An 18,841-nucleotide genomic window follows, 5' to 3' on the forward strand; every position below is an offset into this window, starting at 1 on the left:
TTTTGCTGCGCTTTCAAAGGTGGGACCAGGATCCAAAATTACATGCTTCTAAAATAAAAAAAATTCTGAAATAAAAAAAAATTAAAACTTTTGTTAAAAACTCTACTAAAAAATGAAAATGAATGATAAAATTGTTGATTGGTTCTAGTTTTTTGTTTCTGTTTTTCTGTTGTTGAGCAGAGATAGAAGTGGTGCAGTGTTGTGTGAACAGTGCAGATAAGTTTGTTTAGAAGTGTTTTTGCACTAAAAACAAAAGTATAACCATATGGGGTTTAGAAAGCCTATCTTATTTTTTTTGCAGATCAAAATTGGAGGACAGGAGGACACAGGTGGGCCACACATGTATGCACACACATGCAACAAACAAATCTTTGTGGAGGAAATCGAAGGAAGAATTTTTTTTGCAGTGCCAATTTGCCAATGATCAGACCCAGTGCAGCCAGCCAGCAATTAATGCATACATGGGAAGTTGGTGAAGAAGAAAGGTGTGTGAAAAAAAAAAGTGGACTGTGTATTATCCATTATCCCCAGTACTATCAGATACCCCCTGGTTCCACACTGGGAGAGAGGAATCCTGATGATTTCAGTCTCAAGGAAGAGAGAAGAGGAGAGGAGAGGAAGAGGAGAGGATGAAACTTGACAGTCCTGAACCATCAATGTCACAGGACCCTCCCTCCTCCCTCCTCTACTCTCTGAACTTGATAAACTGAATGAAATGACCTTGGAACTGAATGACCTTTGAGTGGACCAAGAACAAAGAGCCAGCAGTGGAATCTCCCAGCACACAGACAGTGAATCTGGTGCAGGTGATGTTAGGTGTTGTCTTCGTCCAAGGATTCTTCAATTCTTCTTCATCTTCTCTTTCTCTGTACATGATCTGAAGCCTGAACATCGATCGATGGTGTGATGGTGATGGCAGCCGATTGATCACGATCGAGTTCACTGATCTGAGACTTTTCAGTTCGAAAGCTTTTTACTGCATTTATTGCATGTTTTGCAATTTTTCAATTCAAAGTCATCAAGTAGTCATCAGTCACATGAAACAAATGAAACAAACTTTGAAAAAACTGAAACAACAACAAAGTGGCATAAACCAGTGTTTGCAGGTTTTTTGTTTTTTTTTTGGCTTGCGTTGCTCTCTTGCTTGACTGCTGTACTGCTGCTTTCTCTGCTACTGTTGGGATTTTTGTGCAAGGATAGGAAGAGAAGAGAGATTCATTATCCAGAAAGATTGGCCATGGAGCAGTCAGATTGGAGGGAAGGAGGAAAGTGGAATCATTTTTGTTTTTGTTTGAAGTTTTTACACAATTCTTACACTACATCAAGCTGGGTCTGATGAAGAACATTGAAGCCACACAACAAACACACACACACTTCAATTTTCCTCCGTGGAAAAAGCTAAATAAAAAAAAGAAAAAGGAAGGAAGGTGTCTTTGTTGTCTTCCTCCTAGATCTGAACTTTTTAGATGATGCATTTGACCATGCACTCGTCAGCGGCAAAAAGAAAAGGCATGGGGAAAGCCTTCCAGGTGGCAAAAATTTTTTTAAACAACAACAAGGCAGACAACTACAGGTTGTTGGTGAAAAACCTCAAGGCATACAAAAAAGCCTTGTTGCAACATGTCAAAAAGATTTTTTTTTTTTCTCATCTAGATTTTTTTTTTCCAGGAGCTGCGGAGCAGCAGTGAGAGCAGGCAGCGCATTTCACCAGGACATTGCAACAATGAAGAAATCGCAATCAGTAAATGGAGCCCATCAATGCTTGCAGACTATTGCTGACAGTGACAAGAGATGCTCCATTTAATGAATACAAAGATACAAGAAAAAGCGCCCGTAGAGACACTGAATAGGACTAACTATACTATAATATTTTTTTTTTTTTTTTTTGTTAATTTTTTTATATAATTTTTTTTTTTTTTTTTTTTTTATAAACAACACAGGACAGGTATTATCATGTAAATGTAAAGCAACCATAAAACAAAAAAAGACCTAGGTTTACAATTTAATTAAAAAATCTACTACTATCTACATAATATATATAGAAAAAAAAAAAAAAAACTTATATCTTAGAAACAGTGGCCAATCAGTTGTTTTAATTGTCATATTTGAATTCAGCACATCAAAATACATAATAAATACTACATTTTATCTCTGAAGCGGACGACTTCTCAAAAATTGTAGACCAGTGTTATTTGTCAACGTTTCTGCCGCCTTCATCATTGTAGTACATTAGGTGCTAATAACAAGACTCTAATAATGGCCTGAAATCAGACCAAGAAATGACCTCATTGCCTTTTGCTCATTGGGTTCTGTTATCCAGGACGAAGGTGCTTAGGCTCGTTTGTTGAGGAAACACATGTATAAACTCTTGTAGTATATAGTGAGCAAGGCAAATCTTGGACTAATCCTGACCTGTGGGGAGCCAGGACACATTGCTCCATAGTCTAAGGCCTTGTTAATAAAAGGAAACACTAAAATTTGAATCACAGTGGAGTAAGGTTGACATAACTAGGTAGACATAAGGTAGACATAACCAGAAGTGCCATAATGCCTTTGTTCTGTGATCTCTGCAGTGGGAGTTTGGGAAAGAATATGATTTCTTTGTTATTGTCAAAGGGTCACCACCAACTTTCCACTTCATAACCTGTTGCTTTTCCTTTTAGGTTTCCAGATGCATTCCAGACATTTAGCGCCTTCAGAAGCATGTTCCCAGAGGTCTCTGGGTACTGTTACTGCGCTGACAGTCTGGGGCGGGAATTAGCAAAGACTGGTAAGTGCCTTCCAAAATCTGCTCTGTCTTAGCAACAAGACTCAGAATTCCTCAGAGAAGGGTAAATAATGAACAGACACCCAGACCACAGCTTCATTTCAGTGAGAAAGCTAAGGGCTAAGCTGGAGTCATCTGTGAGCAGGCACAGCAGATACATATCTGTGGCAAGATCACTTAAGGATGGTGATTACTAGCTACATTTTCTCATTAAGAGTGTCTGACCAAAGCATCATCAGTTGCACTGGCCAGCCCAGTTTAGCCGTGATCAAAAGTTATTTTCCTATTGTTTTTGAGTCCTTGCTGTCAATAGTCCGGCTCCTACTGGGCTGGTTGCATATCAGAAAGCCACCAACACGACCGGCTGCCTCATTAGCAGTCTCAGCAGAGAGGTGCAGAACTGAATGGACCTGGAGACTGAACAACTCCCTTCTCTGTAGAGCAGGAGTTCTCTACCTTTTTCTTTCTGAGCCCCTCACCCCCTAAACATGTTATAAAAACTCCACAGCCTACTTGTGCCAAAAACAACTGTTTTTCTGCTAGCACTAGGAGGTAGCAAGAAGGGTAATCGCTCGAGGCCCCGTGACACAGGAGGCCCCGCAAAGCTAAGTTGCTCAGGCTTCGGCTTCAGCCCCAAGTGGTGGGGCTTTGGCTTTCTGCCCTGGGCCCCAGCAAGTCTGTTATAAAGAGGACGGTGCCCAACTGGTCTCTATTTCCAGTGAAAGTAGGACAAGAAGGAATCAGCTTAGTCTTCAGCAAGGGAGACTTAGGTAAAAATATTAGACATTAGGAAAAACTTCCATACTATAAGTGTAGTTAATCACTGGAATAGGCTTCCAAAGGAGGTTGTGGAATCCCCATCACTGAAGAACAGGTTAGACAAACACCTGTCAGGGATGGTCTAGGTTTACTTGGTCCTGTCTCAGGCTGGGATAGGGGCTAGGTGACCCCTTGAGGTCCCTTCCAGCCCTACATTTCTGTAATTCGGACACTGTTTGTCCAGTCACCCATGCACAGTTACAGCTTGCTTAGCTACCACAAAGCAGCTCAACCCAGCCCCTGAAACAGATAGTTTCTTAGGGGGTAGATCATGCAGTCCTCACTCATTTAGGTAGGCACTCACTCTCACAAATAGTTCAGTGGGGCTACGTATGTGACCAAATGCCCATCATCTAGCCTCATAGTTCGAATGATGGAGGAGTCGATGTTTGTCTGGTAGGAGGCATCCATTTCTGTCACCTCTCAGCTGTGTATGAATGGCAGATGAAGCCTCTCTTTTTAAAATGCCCCCCACCTGTGCTGAAAGGCTCTCTTCTCTCACAGGCTTGGAACTGCTGCTTGAGGAAGTTTATGATACAGTTTTCACCGCATTGCAACCTGCCCACACATTTACTGAGACCAGCATCTATCGGATTCTGCAGAGACGGTTTCTGGGGGTGCAGCTAGCGACCTCTGGCAGGTTCAGATGTAAGTACAGTAGCACCAGACCAGAGTCCCAGGAGTGACACAAGACTTCTGGAATGCAAGCGTGATCGCCATGCTCTTGGGTGGCACGAGGGGGACTGAACCAGGAACCTCTAGAGCTAAAAGCATGAGCTGCTACTACTTGAAATGAAGAGCTAACCTTCATTAGCTGGGGCTCTGCAGACCAGGCACAGTGGGGGACTTGTAACACGCACTCACCATGAGAATGCAATGCCTCATTACCGAAGCAGGTATTCTTTCAGCTAGGCGGAAATCATTTGCCTTTCATATAGCTGGGGTTAGCTGATCACTCTTAGGGTCAGGAAGGAATTTTTCCCTCTCACATGGATAGCATTGTGAAATAGACCCTGGCTGCATATATTCAGACATGACAGTTGTCAATGGAGAACAAAGCACAGGCTCTCAGCCCCTCAGTGTTTGAGCATTGGCCTGCTAAACCCAGGTTTGTGAGTTCAATCCTTGAGGGGGCCATTTAGGGATCTGGGGCAAAAATTGGTCCTGCTAGTGAAGGCAGGGGGCTGGACTTGATGACCTTTTGAGGTCCCTTCCAGTTCTAGGAGATTGGTATATCTCCAATTATTACCTTTAGCACCGTAACTGCTGCTAGAGAGAGGCTTGATCACATGTGCTAAGACACTGTATTACAAATGGGTAGTTGCATGATGGGAGTTTTACATCATCCTCTAAAGCTGCTACAGGTATAGACCATTATATACGCTTTGGCAGATGTAAAATGAGTTGGTGGCCTCGGATCTATTCCTAGTGTACAGACAGCACAGCACAGCCAGCCTTCGTCTTAATATTCGCAGCAGAGAGGCCAGGGATTGTCCTGTCCGGGAAATGCAAATACCATCCTACCAGGCCCAGGGTAAGGAAATGTGGGGCTGGCTCATATTGCCATTGCCTACGCTGGACCCATTGTGTGGATAAAGAGAGTTTTTATACTGTCTGTCCACTTGGTACCATTAAATTCACTTTAAAAGCAAATGCGTATGTAGCCCTGCTCCATTGAATGAGAAATTACTGCATTTACAGTTATGCAATAGCTACTAAAATGGCTGAAAAGTGTGTTGATGTTTTAGTCTCTGTTGTTTACTTTGAGGAAGGAATTCTAACAATTAAAAAAACCTGAGCATCGGGGCCTTCCCTGAACAAACGTCAAGGAGTTATTCAGACATAACAGAACCAGGACTGAATGCAGATTTGCTCCAACACTTAACACTTTTCCTCCGTAACCAGCAGCATTTCTCTTCCAGGCCCCTCTAAATGTGAGGTCGAGAGGTTTGCAGCCAGTCGCTTCAGACATACTTATAGTCCATCTTGTGAGGATAATGGGGACTATGCCCCAGTGCAGTGCGAGCAGGAAGGGGCGTGCTGGTGTGTGGACCCTGAGGGGCGGGAGATCCAGGGAACGAGGAGGCAAGGGCAGCTCCCGACTTGTGGTATGTACTGGAGTGATATAGTAATAAATTCCTGGCACTAACTTTCACATAAGATGCACAAACGCACATTACGTATCCTCCCCAATCCTCCTGAAAGATTTGTTAGATTTTGGAGCAAAATACCACAGTTATGGTCAGAATTTCCTTCAGGCTTCTATTTTCTCTCCACCCCTTTTTCTTCTCTGGCCCCACAGCTGCACAAGACAGTCCTGTGAGAGAATAGCAGTACCACCAAATAGACTTCATCTCCTTCCCATCCAACCCAGGGATGGCCCCCTATCCAGGACCTCACATCAGCCCCTCTCTCTCCTAGCCTTTATCCTGAAATGGGAGTGTCCCCTGAGTGAAAGGTGCATCACCAGTTCTCTTGGCAATATTGCCAAGCCCAAGCATTCAGAAATTATGAATCTGGCACTGAAAATTCATTAGATTTTTAAAAACAATAAATGGTGGGTTCCTTTTATTTGCCCTCCTGATTTTGGCTCTTTTTGGGTTCACATTTTCAAGCATTTTCCCCTAATAATGACAGTTAGAAAGTTACATTTGTTTTAAAATAGAAGCTGAGATTCACCTGACTCCAAGAGCTGGGACTTTAAAAAAAACACCCAATATCACAAGGCTTGTGACAAAATTGTGAGTGCTGGTGACACTGCACTTGTGGTTTAACCCTCTTTTTCTGCTGTGATGCCTCTGATGTGGGGGTGCATTGCTTCTGAGGTCTCTTTCCAGCCACCTTGTTCCCTATCTCTGTCCCTGTGTTACTTGACCATGAAGGTTGCCAAGTCCCATAGACGCAAACAAAGAAAAGGTGTGTGAGCTGCCATTTCATGAAACGAGGGAGATTTCATTAAGGAAAAAAATGCATCAAGCCAGAGCCCAAAATGGAAGATGACAGCAGAAAATCTCAAAGGGGTCAGATGGGGGCAGGGAAGGATTTGTTTAAAACCCTTCATTCTGGAGAGTAATGCCTAAATATTCAGGTTCATGCTGGAGGGTTGGGGCTACAAAGGCTTAACGCAGGCAGCCTTAGGCAAAATTAGTTTTTCTGTCTACTAGACATAGTTATGCCACGTAGACAAAGAATCAATCAATTCTGGGTGTCACTCATGATCCAGAGTCACTATAAGCTTTAGGTAAAGGTGGGCTTACTGTAAAATGAAACTGTTTGCACGCCTTCAAGGCTGATGAGCAAAGATATTGCAAAAGAGCCTCTGGGAGGCCTCCGCATCTGGCAGGGCTGGTTGTTTTCTCTCTGACTGCTCCTCTGAGATCTTCTGATGGGTTTTTGTGACATAACTTGAGGCTGCTTAAAACTCAGGTATGCAGATCTTTTTTTGGCAAACTCAGGAAATCTAAGCAGAGAAATTGGAGGTTCTGCCGACGAACCACTGAAAAGGAATTTTCACAAGGATATATTCTTGGGGAGACTGGTCTAGCAGCCACATGCAATACAATCACTTTTTTTTAATCTACCTCTTTCTGATATTACAGGAGTGTTTTGTCAAGCAAAGTATCAGAGGGGTAGCCGTGTTAGTCTGGTTCTGTAAAAGCAGCAAAGAATCCTGTGGCACCTTATAGACTAACAGACGTTTTGCAGCATGAGCTTTCGTGGGTGAATACCCACTTCGTCGGATGCAAGAGTGGAGTCCACTCTTGCATCCGACGAAGTGGGTATTCACCCATGAAAGCTCATGCTGCAAAACGTCTGTTAGTCTATAAGGTGCCACAGGATTCTTTGCTGCTTTTGTCAAGCAAACTGCCTTCTCTTTACATGCTGGTGTGATTTGCTTCAAGGAGGGGGAGGGGAGAACATTTTAGAAGTATGTATTTGTTTTGTGTGGGTCAAAAGTGCTGGCCTGTTTGATCCCTCGAAGGACCTCACCCAAAAGAAACACAAATAGCCACCCCTCCACTAAAAATAAGGAAGGGAAGAACTACAAAAGGACAAGGATCAACTAATTAAGGGAGAGAATCCAAAAGCAGGAACAGGAGTGCAGGCTAGAGGGTGCAAACGAAGGAACCAGAAGTACACCAAGTATAGATCTTCCGTCAAGGGGCTGGCTTACTGGAATCCTAGGAGGTGGTGGGCGGATCGCACCAGAGCTAAAGGCCCACCCCCTCAGGTGAGGTGAGGGTCATGTGACCTGGGGGACAACAAATGAAAAAACAAGAACAGGAGTAAGGGTTGAAAGTTCAAAATGAGGGTCTTGCATGAGGACATAGACCAGAGAATCTCAGACAAGTTGCTGGATTGATAGCCTAAAAGACTGAAATGTTTATCCACAAAGCAGGTACAATGGGATCCGTGCAAGCTACCGCACCCGTGTGCATCAAACCTGCGTTGGGCACTAGAGATGAAAGGGTAGTTTAGTTTCTGTGTGGCCTCAGCAGAGGCTGCCACGAACACTAACAATGGGGACTGTGGGTTCTAGGATTTCAGTGAGACGGTGGGTTCTCGCCAGCCCCAGCGAGTTCAGCAAACAATCACTACTGTGACTTGGCCCTCCAGCTAAGCCCCAAATCCTACAGCTCTGAATGTCACCAAGCCATTTCCTGGTGACCTGACCACCATGGAAAGGGGTTGGGATTCAGGGGAGAAGGATTACTTATAAAAGAGGTGTGTCAGTATTTAGTTTATAATCATCTACACCCAAATTCTTTTTTCCATTTCCCCATTACTTCACTTAGCCTCTCAGGCAAATCCACAGTTTCCTAGGCAGGCTGGTCCCAGCCGGTGCCCAGCTCTCCCCAAACTCATTCCCTTTTCCCTTAGGAAAAGGCCTCTCTTCATGCCCCTTTCTGGGGCTGTTTTTCCTTTAGCGCTCCTTCACCTCTCTGTGTTCTTGGATGCTGCCTCTACTCCTCTCCCCCCACCCCCAGGATGAGCTGGGTCTGGTTTATATACACCCACCCCACACCCCTCTCATTCCCACCAGCCTCTGAGAAGATTGGTTAATGGAATCATGTGCTTGGGGATTATTCCCCCTCCCCCAATGTGACAGCTCATACTATGTCACTAATACCAAAATATTTGTCTCCTTGTTTTCCTGTGTCCAGGTGAAGAACGAACATGTGCCTCAGAGAGACAGCAGGCTCTATCGAGGCTTTTTTATGGACCTGTTGGGCACTTCAGTCAGCACAGTTTGTTTGACATCCCAGATGTGAAGTCAGAGACTATAGCCAGGTTTTCAAGCTCTTGCCCTCCTTCCTTCAAGGAGTTGTTTGTGGACTCTGGATTGCTATCTCCTGTCACAGCAAAGCAGGATGCCAGTCAGCTGTTCGCACTAGAATCCATTCTCAGTGACGCAGTCAGAGGGATGTTTCCATCAAGACAATTAGCGCGAGTCGCCCTTCAGTTCACCACCAACCCAAAGCGCTTCCAAGAAAACCTGTTTGGAGGAAAGTTCTTGAAGAACCTGATCCAGTTTAACTTTACAGGAGCGCTCGGCACTAGAGGGAAATTCAGCATTGGCCAGTTTTTCCAGCAGGGAGGCGTGACAGGAAAGGACAACGGAGGAGGCTTTGCAGAACGACCCGAGGGGTTGTCACTGGAAACATCAAAGGAGAGCTTCAATCTGAGTCAACCTCTTGTGGATAGCTTGGGCCGCACAGTTAGTTTACAGGACAATCAGAATGGGGTGGAATTTCTTGCTTCTCTTCTGGAACTTCCAGAGTTTTTTGTCTTTTTACAACATGTTATTTCTGTCCCTGAAAACATCGCTGAAGATTTAGGGGAGGTGGTAAAAATAGCTTTAAAGTCCAAAGATTGCACTGAGCAGCCCAGGGATTTGTTTGTTCCGACGTGCACCAAGGAGGGGAGGTATGAGGAAGTTCAGTGCTACGAAGCCGTGTGCTGGTGTGTGGACTCGGGAGGTAAGGAAGTCCCAGGCTCAAGAACGCTAGGCAAACGTCCAAGGTGTCCCACTGCATGTGAGAAGCAAAGGGAAAGTCTGCGAAGCTTGAAACAGAGCCAACCTGCAGGGTCTGATCTGTTTGTTCCCTCTTGTACAACGGAAGGAGGTTTCCTACCGGTCCAGTGCCATGGAACTAATTGCATCTGTGTTGATTTGGAAGGCAGAGCTATTCCAGGAACAACAAGAAAAGCTGGGGAGCCCATGCAGTGTAAGTCTAGGGATTAATGCTTTAGAAGTGTTTGGTTTTTTTTTTTAGGGATTGTGCTGCTGTTCATGCTATTTCTCCTCTTATTCGATATTGGAAATATATGGGCTAGTATGTGAAAGCACAACTGCCCTCTGCTGGAAAGAATCAGAAGTGGTCCAGCATTTGTTCATGTAGCCCTCTAATGGTTGGGGGATCACAGAGAATATACCCTCAAATGTTCCGAGAGAGAAGGAAGAGTCCCCCTTAGCACAACTGGGTGTAGGACCTGCACATTCAGAGCAGAAAGATGTGAGCTCTATCCTTGTTAATGAGCATGTCTCTGAGTTCTGTCCCTGCTGATGTCCTTGTGGCTACTGTGAATGGTATAGCTAATGACCATGAAACCCAGTGAGTCCATGCAATTGATACATCATGCGCTGCTCACTGCCTCTAGAATAGCCTGTCTTTTGACAGAGTGGAAAACTGCTTTTCTTGTGGAACAAAATAATCCATGCAAATGCCATTGACCCTCCTTGGGTTGGACCCAGGACATTCTGAGCTAAACCTATGAGCTTCTATTACTTGAGCTACAGGACTGTGTCCCTCAACTGCTAGCTGTAGGAAACACATTAACTTTATGTGTGTACCAGCCACTAAAGAGGGCAAAGGCCAAAACACCTAATGTGGGTCCCACAGTCAGTTCAGAAAATTGAGTGTCAAATGTTACCTGTCTCTTATATAGCAATTGTCATTGTAAATGAAGCTGATGATTAGATGTTCTAGTGCCTAAGTATGACACTGGGCGTAAGCCTGTAAAATGTAATCACAGCCCTCCTCCACTCTTCTATTAATATGATATAATGAAAGAGTGAAGTGCCTTGGCTAAAAAAAGAGGTCTTATATTGACATTTAAAGCTCAAGGGGCTCGAACAACGGCAGATGGGCAGAGTAAGCTGGTCCCAGAGGCCCAGGCCCCCATTGAAAATAACCTGCTGCACGTTTTGGAGAGTTCAGCATCAGAAAACAATAGCAAAGCAGACAGCAAACTGTCACTGCCATGATGGTCCAAACGGAGAGAGAGAGATCTCAATAGCTATGTCCTGCAGCATTTAGAGATTCATTGATTGCAATCTATAACCTGTTTGGCCCACAGTCAGAAGCAAACAGGTACCATAGCCAGGGGAGAGCACAAAACACTGGTGTTTTAGGTTCATAATGGTCTGCTGGACTCAAAGAGACGTGCTACTACATTTTGCTGTTTTTATCGAGCCACTAGCAAGTGTTTACAAAATGCGATTTGGCCCTGATGTTGGCAGTTGTGGCCTCCAAAGGAGACAAACTGACATCTGTGCTTTGTTTGAGGGCTGAAGGTATGTCCTATAAATGGCTGTAAAATGTAGTTAGGTGGGAGAAATGAGGCAAGGAGTTCAAATTTCCTTTTAGATTGGGGTGAACATGCTCAGTAGTACTTTGCTACACAAGTATTCCCAGTGGTATCTATGGGGCTTGGTTTTTACTCCAGTGGGAGTTTATCTGAATAAGGATGGAGGGCAGATTTTCAAAGGTATTTAGGTACCTAAAGATGCAGGTAGGCACCTCATCTGCTTAGGTGACTTTTTGAAAATCCCATTTGGTGCCTACCTGTATCTTTAGGTGCCTAAATGCCTTTGAAAACCTGGCCCTGGGTAAAAACCTCAGGATTTGGTCCTCTTTTAATAATGGGACAAATAATAATAATTGCCCCAAAACAGGCATACAATCAATAGTAACAATAAGCAATTTCTCTAAATGTGTTTGCAAAGTAACCAAGCTCAGGTCAGCTTGCGTCACATACCTACGGTGCATTCCTGAGATTATTGAATGCATATTTTCCTTTCCCTAGGTCCAAGTGCTTGCCAAGTAACTGCTGCTCAGGTTTTTCTAAAGACGGTGCAGCTCCTGTTGTCAGACCCACGGGCGCTGTCTCAGCTGTCCAGTGTTTACATCCCACAGTGCAGCACCGACGGTAACTGGAGACAGGTGCAATGCAATGGCCCCCCTGAGCAAGCTTTTGAATGGTACCAAAGGTGGATCACCCAGAATAACGAAGGCAAAACTCTGCCTGTTGTTGACCTGTTGAACATACTACTTGAATATAAAGAATCATCTTCCCAAGGCTTTGCAGCCTTTATTAAAGGCTTGTATGTGGCTGGCCACCAGAATATCTTCCCAGCATTGGCCAAGTATTCTTCTTTTGATGCTCTTCCCCCTGGAGTGCTGGAGGGCAACGTGACAGTTGTGTCAGAGAACATTTTATTGGATCCATATACATTCTGGCAGCTTCTGCAGGGTCAGCTCACCCATTACCCGGGGTCCTACGCTGATTTCAGTGCCCTTTTAGGCCACTTTGAACTGCGCAGTTGTTGGTGTGTTGACAGCAAGGGAGAAGAACTGCAAGGAACTAAGGCCAAGGAGAACAAGATCCCAGCATGTAAGTAACATGACAAAGTTCCTGGTTCTTTATTTACTCCAGTAAGAAAAATTCATCTAGAGAACTACGAAGTAGAAGGATATTGACTCAGGGAAGGACCCATTGATTCCACAGTCACTGCTAGCAAACAGCTGTCTTTTGGAAAAGAATAGATTGCCCCAACTTTAGTAGCAAGGCATGTGGTGTATTGAAAACTGTTCAAATGACAAGCTATCACTTTAAGTTTCAAGGGGTTTCCTGCTTCTGCTTGCAGGCTAGGGAACGCTGTAGGCAAGGATGAGATCTGGGTTTTCTGCAGTCAGTCTGCGAAAGATGCAGTTGGGTCCAAGATGGATTGAGTTGTGCCTTTCTGCCTTAGGTAGCAGCCTCTCTCTCTCTCTCTCTCTCTCTCTCCATTGATTGTTGTGTGTTAGATTTCTGGATTCTAAGAAATGAAACAGTATTAAATTGCAGCCTTTCCGGAAGAGTGTTTATGTTTTGTTTCTAACTCAGAGGTTCTCAAACTGGGGGTCGTGAGCTGTCAGCCTCCACCCCAAACCCAGCTTTGCCTCCAGCATTTATAATGGTATTAAATATATAAAAAAGTGTTTTTTATTTATAAGGGGGGGTCGCACTCAGAGGCTTGCTGTGTGACAAGGGGTCACCCAGTACAAAACTTTGAGAACCACTGTTCTAACTCTGTGTGTGTATGCCGTGAACATAACATGGAGAAATAAAATAGAGAAAATCCTTTCTGTGGAAAAAATGACAGACAGCCTTATACCAGGGTCAAGTAGATTTTATAATGTACGGTTACCATTTTTTGGAATTTGAACACAATCAAAACACAGATAATGAGAAGGGGTTGGCCAAGTACAGATGGGTGTGGGACTTATGGAAGTAATAAATAACAAGTTATGAAAGTGGTTTGTTACATGCACTTATCATACAAGCATTATGTTAAGGATAAAAAAGTAAGGTAAGAGGAATTTTCTTTGCTATTCTTATTACTTAGTGTTTTCTTGCCATCAGCCTGATTCAGAAAAGCAAACCTCTTTAGGAAAGCACTTAAGCATGTGTTTAAGTCCTTTTGAGGTCAATGGGACTTAAGCATGTGATAAAAGTTAAACACATGCTTAAATGCATTCCTGACTTAGGGCTGTAGTTAGCATGGTATAGTCAGATGCTGCAGCGATGAGGACCATGTAAGTACCTAGATAGAGGGGTTGGATTTTCAAAAGCACACTGCAGTGGCCTAACCCAGCTCCCATCAACTCAGTGGCAAAACTCCCCTGGAAGTCAGTGGGAGAAGAGTAAGGTCAGCACTGAATGCTTTCGAAAATCCCACCTGCACAGGTGTTGACTTTGTCATTTCCCAGGGGGTGCTTGATCCCTGCTCTGCCCCAGGCCCTGCCCCCACAATACCCCTTCCCCCAAGGCCCCACCCCTGCCCTGCCTTTTCCTGCCCGTGCCCTACCCCACCTCTTCCTGCCCTGCCCCCGCCCTGCTTTTTCCTGCCCCATTCTGCCCCCTCCTCTGAGCGCACCCTGCCTTCACTCTGCCCCCTTCCCTCCTGTACACCGCTGAACAGCTTATCGTGGTGGGTGTGAGGTGCTGGGAGGGAGGGGGAACAACTGATCAGCGGGGCCCACCAGCGGGTGGGAAGCACTGTGGGTGAGGGGGAAGGAGCTCATTGATGAGGCTGCTGGTAGGTGCTGAGCACCCACTATTTTTTTCTCTGTGGGTGCTCCAGCCCTGGAGCACCCACAGAGTCAGAGACTATGCTCACCTGTATATCATGTTGCTACCAAAGCAGTGGGGTTCTGCACTGCACCACTTGGGTAGATGAGCTGTGAGATGGCCCTGGGAGCTAGAATCACCATCTTAGTTCCTCAAGTGGGTGGCGGAAAGGACAAAGGGTGGAAAACTTCCAGTGGGGGAAAGAGCACACGAAAACTCAACTATCGGTTCAGGGGGCAGGACTGGAAGAAGAGCAATATTAGATTAACACAGATATATATTTGCAGAGAAGCTTGCATGGAGCCTGTTCACAAAGTGCCTGGCTACAAGAAATTAGTAAAAGACAAAGCATAGAAAATGCAAATGACAGGCCATATGCCAATCATCACCCTGGACACTTTGCTTGTATGTTGCATCCTTTCTCCCAACCTTTGTCTTAACTGACTCAAGGCAGGGACTGAGCCTTTCTGCCTGTTTACATGGAGCCTAGCGCATTCTGGGACATGCCGTAATACAAATAAAGAATAATAACTCCTCTTACTGATCACTTACCCCCCCCCAACTCCCTCCCCCGTGTGTGTACAAAGGGTTTTTCTTTTAACTGATGCAAACCAAAGTAAATATAGAAAGAACCAAGAAATGTTAAATAAGAGACTCTTGAATATAAATGTGTGAATCTTTACTGGAGTAAGATAAAAGTTATTAAAACAACCCTTTGCTGAACATACAGGCCCTGGTGCATGCGAAAGTGTAAAGAAGGAAGCTATGCAGTTCATTGATGAAGCAGAACAACTCATCCTAGCTTCGAATGGCTCCCATATTCCTTTGGGACAGAGCTTTTTAATGGCAAAAGGACTTAGACTAACAGACAACGATCTTCTTCATTTTGCTGAGACCTTTCAATCAGGGATCGCATTCTCTGAAAAGCTATTGGCAGGAAGTGACTATGCAGTCCGACTGGCAGCACAATCAAGTAGGTTGGGAGGAGTAGAAGTTGGTAAAATTGATTGAAATTAAACTTTTGGAGAACAGGGCCTTTGCTTAAAGGGGAATGTAACAGGGTCAGACTCACCCCTGCGGCGCCTCCTACTGATTGCTCTGGGGAATTAGCTCTTTTCCAGCCAGGAGCGCCCTCTGCAGGCCGGTGATCCACCTGTTTACTATTGGGCCCCGTGTCCCTCCCAGGACCCCGGTGCCCCTTTGACTGGGTCTCCCCCTCCCAGGGGAACCCCTACCCCACTATCCCCACTTTGCCTCAGTAGTGGCTACTGCCAGTCATTATCTAGCCCCACACTCTGGGGCAGACTGCAGTATCAGCCTACTCATCACAGGCAAAGGGGTTTGGACCTGCTGCCTTGGCCTACCCCTGGGCTGCCCTCTGCAACCCCCAGTACCTTTTAGCCCTCTGCTAGGCCGCAGCCTGGGGCTTTCCAGGCCAGAGCTCCCCAGCTCCTTAGCCTGTCCCCAGCCCTGCTTCCCTCAGGTACTTGGTCTCGCTCCCTGCAGCCAGGCCCATCTCTCTCTACAGGCAGAGAGAGACTGTCTGAGCTTGTGGCTTCCCTGGCCTTTTATAGGGGCCAGCTGTCGCTCAGTTTGGGGCGTGGCCTCACCTGCAGCCACTTCCTTAATCAGCCTAGCCTAGAGCAGCAGCTCTCAAGCCCTGCCAGACTGCTTTTAAACCCCTCACAGCAGGAGCAGGGTTTCACCCTGCTACAGGAAATAATGCATAAACTCGCCCAAAACATTATCTGTATGTACCAGAGCTCTATAGGCCAAAGTCAGCCTGGCTGAACGTGAATGTAAATTCATCAGAGTTAATGAAGTTTCAATTGCTTACATCAGGGCTGAGTCTGACCCTTTTTCTTATGTAGCACAATGGGCGACATTAGAATCTGGACATTTCCCATTCATTAAATTCCCCAGTGTATTTGTAGTATTTTCCCTTCTAAATAAAGGGAATAGAGTAGGACGTTGTACATGTGCATTTTTAAAGAATATCCTGGTTTGTTTATTTTTTTTATAGCCTTGCATTTCTACTGGCGGAGTCACTTTACTTCAAAAGGTTCTGCTGGACAAACTACGCTCCTGGGATTTCATCCTTACATTCCCCAGTGTGATGGTCTGGGAAACTGGGAACCAGTCCAATGCTACCAGAGTACCGGTGAGGCATCACTTGCAAAATACTCACTGCTTCTTGTTGAGTTGAGATGAGTATAGACAGGTCAGACTGACATATAATGTAACAAAATTAGAAGAAATAACAAGTTATTTCTTAACCAAAAATATATTTGCCGCATGTTATTTTAAATATATATCTGTATTGGTAGGAGAAAGACTATGGATGAGCCATGAAGATACTTGGCCAAATTCTGTCCCTCTGGCTTTCCTTTGTGAGGAATCCCTGGGTAACATAAAGCTGGCATACCGGGCTGTGTCACCCACACTCTTCCAGGTGTAGGGAGCATTCCTGGCAGCCAGATGTGGGAGGACAATGAAGTAGCCCCTTGAGGTCTGTTTTACCTGAAGTAATTTAGAACAATCTTTAGGCTAATCTAAATTATGGCAGGGAATGGCTCAGCTGCCGCTCAGCTCTAGTTGGGTTTAGAGTTCCCTTTCCCTCTGACATTGGGCCTCTGGTAGACTGCAGCTTGGCCAGACCTAGTGTTACATGTTCATACAGCAACAACAGAGAGAATATTCAGAACTTGTTTTTTTTTAAATTAATTTTCTTGTAAACTTTACAGACCATCAGCCAAATTTTCATCTGACTTATTACCCTATAATATTTCAAATGATTCCAGTAAAGTCTTTTGGGTTATCAGTCTAGGTAAACTGAGCCCAATGTGTTCATGCACCAATCATGTGAGTTTACTCTTCACAAAATGTGCCAGATAGTATAAAATAAGAAATACCCTGAATCTTCAGCTAAAGTACAAACCAGAGCCCTGATGCAGATATTGGAAACTTTTTGTTTTTTCTTGCCAAAATGAAAAACTGAAAAAAAAATGTGGTGCAAAGAACATTTTATTCAACCCCCAATTATTTTTTTTAGGTTTGCGTTTGTTTAATTCTGTTTCTTTTTTATCCTTTTAAAAATAATCTAGCTAAGTTTAGAAACAAAATGTTTTTAAGCAAAAAATCAAAACATTTCATTTAAAAAGCCAAATGTTTCAACTTTTTTATAACAACTATTTCTATTGTTTTGAATGAAACTATTAACTGATTTTGTCCCAGATTTACAAATAATTTCGGTGGAGCCAAAGTTGTATTTTTTTTTTTTTGGTGAATAAACTATTCATCCAAAAAATGCACCCAGCTTCCTCTTCACTGATCTGGATTGTGGAACTAGCAATTATATTGTTTTCATGGTGATGCTGCCATATGGACTGTGTTCAGTAGTCCAGACAACAACAACAAAATTCTCCTGCGGTTCAGATCAGCATGTGATAATAACAACAAAGGAAAGGGACATACATTTTTCTAATGTAGGGCTGCTATTATTTCTTGCCTAGGTCACTGCTGGTGTGTGGATGAAAGAGGACGCTACATTACAGATTCTCTGATCATACGCTCAGCACAGTCCCCAAAATGTAAGTTAACCTTTTCGTCCTACAGTTTTCCCTATTCTTAGCTGATACGTGTCTATATTTTAGTTTTGACTGAGATTTTTAGTAAATCGCATGTAGCATTAACACAAGGTTGTTGTTTTTTTAAACCTTCACAAAAGAAAGCAAAGGGAAGAAAGGAGTTTTGTTTTGTAGCTAGATGAACTCTGTGTGTCTGTCTCGACTACTTGGCAGGCTATTTAGAACATAAGAACAGCCATATTGGGTTCCTAGTTCATGGCAATGAGTTCCACGGGGTAGTTGTGCGTTTTGTGAAAAAGTACTTCCTCTTGTTTGCTGCCTGTTAATGTCATTGGGTGACCCCTGGGTTTTGTATTGTGTGAAGGGATCAATAACACTTCTTTATCCACTTGTTTTCCACACGGTTCATGATTTTATAGACCTCCATCATACCCCTCTTTCTAAGCTGAACAGCCCTACTCTTTTTAGTGTCTCTTCATATGGAAGCTGTTCCATACCCTTGATCATCCTTGTTGCTCTTCTCTGAACCTTTTCCAGTTCCACTATTTCCTGTTTGAGATGGGTGACCAGAACTGGACACAGTATTCCAAGTATTGTGCACCCCATGGAGCTACATAGTAGCATTATGATATTTTCTGTTTTATTTTCTATCCCTTTCCTAATGGTTCCTCAAATACTGTTAGCCTTTTTGACCACTGCTGTGCTGAGTAGATGTTTTCAGAGAACTATCCTCAGTGACTCCAAGATCGCTTGCTTGGGTGGTAACAGCTGATTTACAACCCATCTCTCTCTCTATATATATATAGTTGGGATTACTTTTTCCAATGTACATTACTTTGAACTTATCACTGTTGAATTTCATCTGCCATTTTGTTGCCCAGTCAGCCAGTTTTGTGAGTTCCTTCTGTAACTCCTTGCATTCTCCTTTGGACTTAACTGTCCTGAATAATTTTGTATTATCTGCAAACTTTGCTGCTTCTCTGCTCACCCCCTTTTCCAGATAATTTATTAGTATGCTGAACAGCACAGGTCCTAGTACAGATTCTTGGGGAATCCCACTATTCTCCTCTCTCCATTGTGAAACTGGCCATTTATTCCTACCTTTTGTTTCCTATCTTTCAAACATCAGTGATACTTGAAATGAACTTCCTTCTTACCCCTTGGCTACGTAGTTTCCTTAAGAGCCTTTGGTGAGGGATCTTGTCAAAGACTTTCTGAAAATCCAAGTCCACGTATTGACTGGATCACCCTTCATCCATATGCTTGTTGA

The 18,841-nt window shown here is 44.1% G+C and overlaps 1 protein-coding gene across 1 annotated transcript in view; it reads left to right on the forward strand.

Moving 5' to 3' along the window:
* The window catches only part of TG (thyroglobulin), a 219,399-nt gene that overhangs the window by 12,243 nt on the left and 188,315 nt on the right, over positions 1-18,841 (forward strand). The window contains exons 6-13 of the mRNA XM_039523028.1: positions 2,664-2,770; positions 4,091-4,234; positions 5,509-5,694; positions 8,752-9,816; positions 11,678-12,265; positions 14,715-14,957; positions 16,008-16,145; positions 17,497-17,574. Of these exons, the coding sequence (XP_039378962.1) occupies positions 2,664-2,770; positions 4,091-4,234; positions 5,509-5,694; positions 8,752-9,816; positions 11,678-12,265; positions 14,715-14,957; positions 16,008-16,145; positions 17,497-17,574 (2,549 nt within the window). The remainder of the gene's footprint in view (positions 1-2,663; positions 2,771-4,090; positions 4,235-5,508; positions 5,695-8,751; positions 9,817-11,677; positions 12,266-14,714; positions 14,958-16,007; positions 16,146-17,496; positions 17,575-18,841) is intronic.

The sequence above is a fragment of the Mauremys reevesii genome, linkage group 2 (assembly GCF_016161935.1).
Source record: "Mauremys reevesii isolate NIE-2019 linkage group 2, ASM1616193v1, whole genome shotgun sequence".
NCBI lineage: Eukaryota > Metazoa > Chordata > Testudines > Geoemydidae > Mauremys > Mauremys reevesii.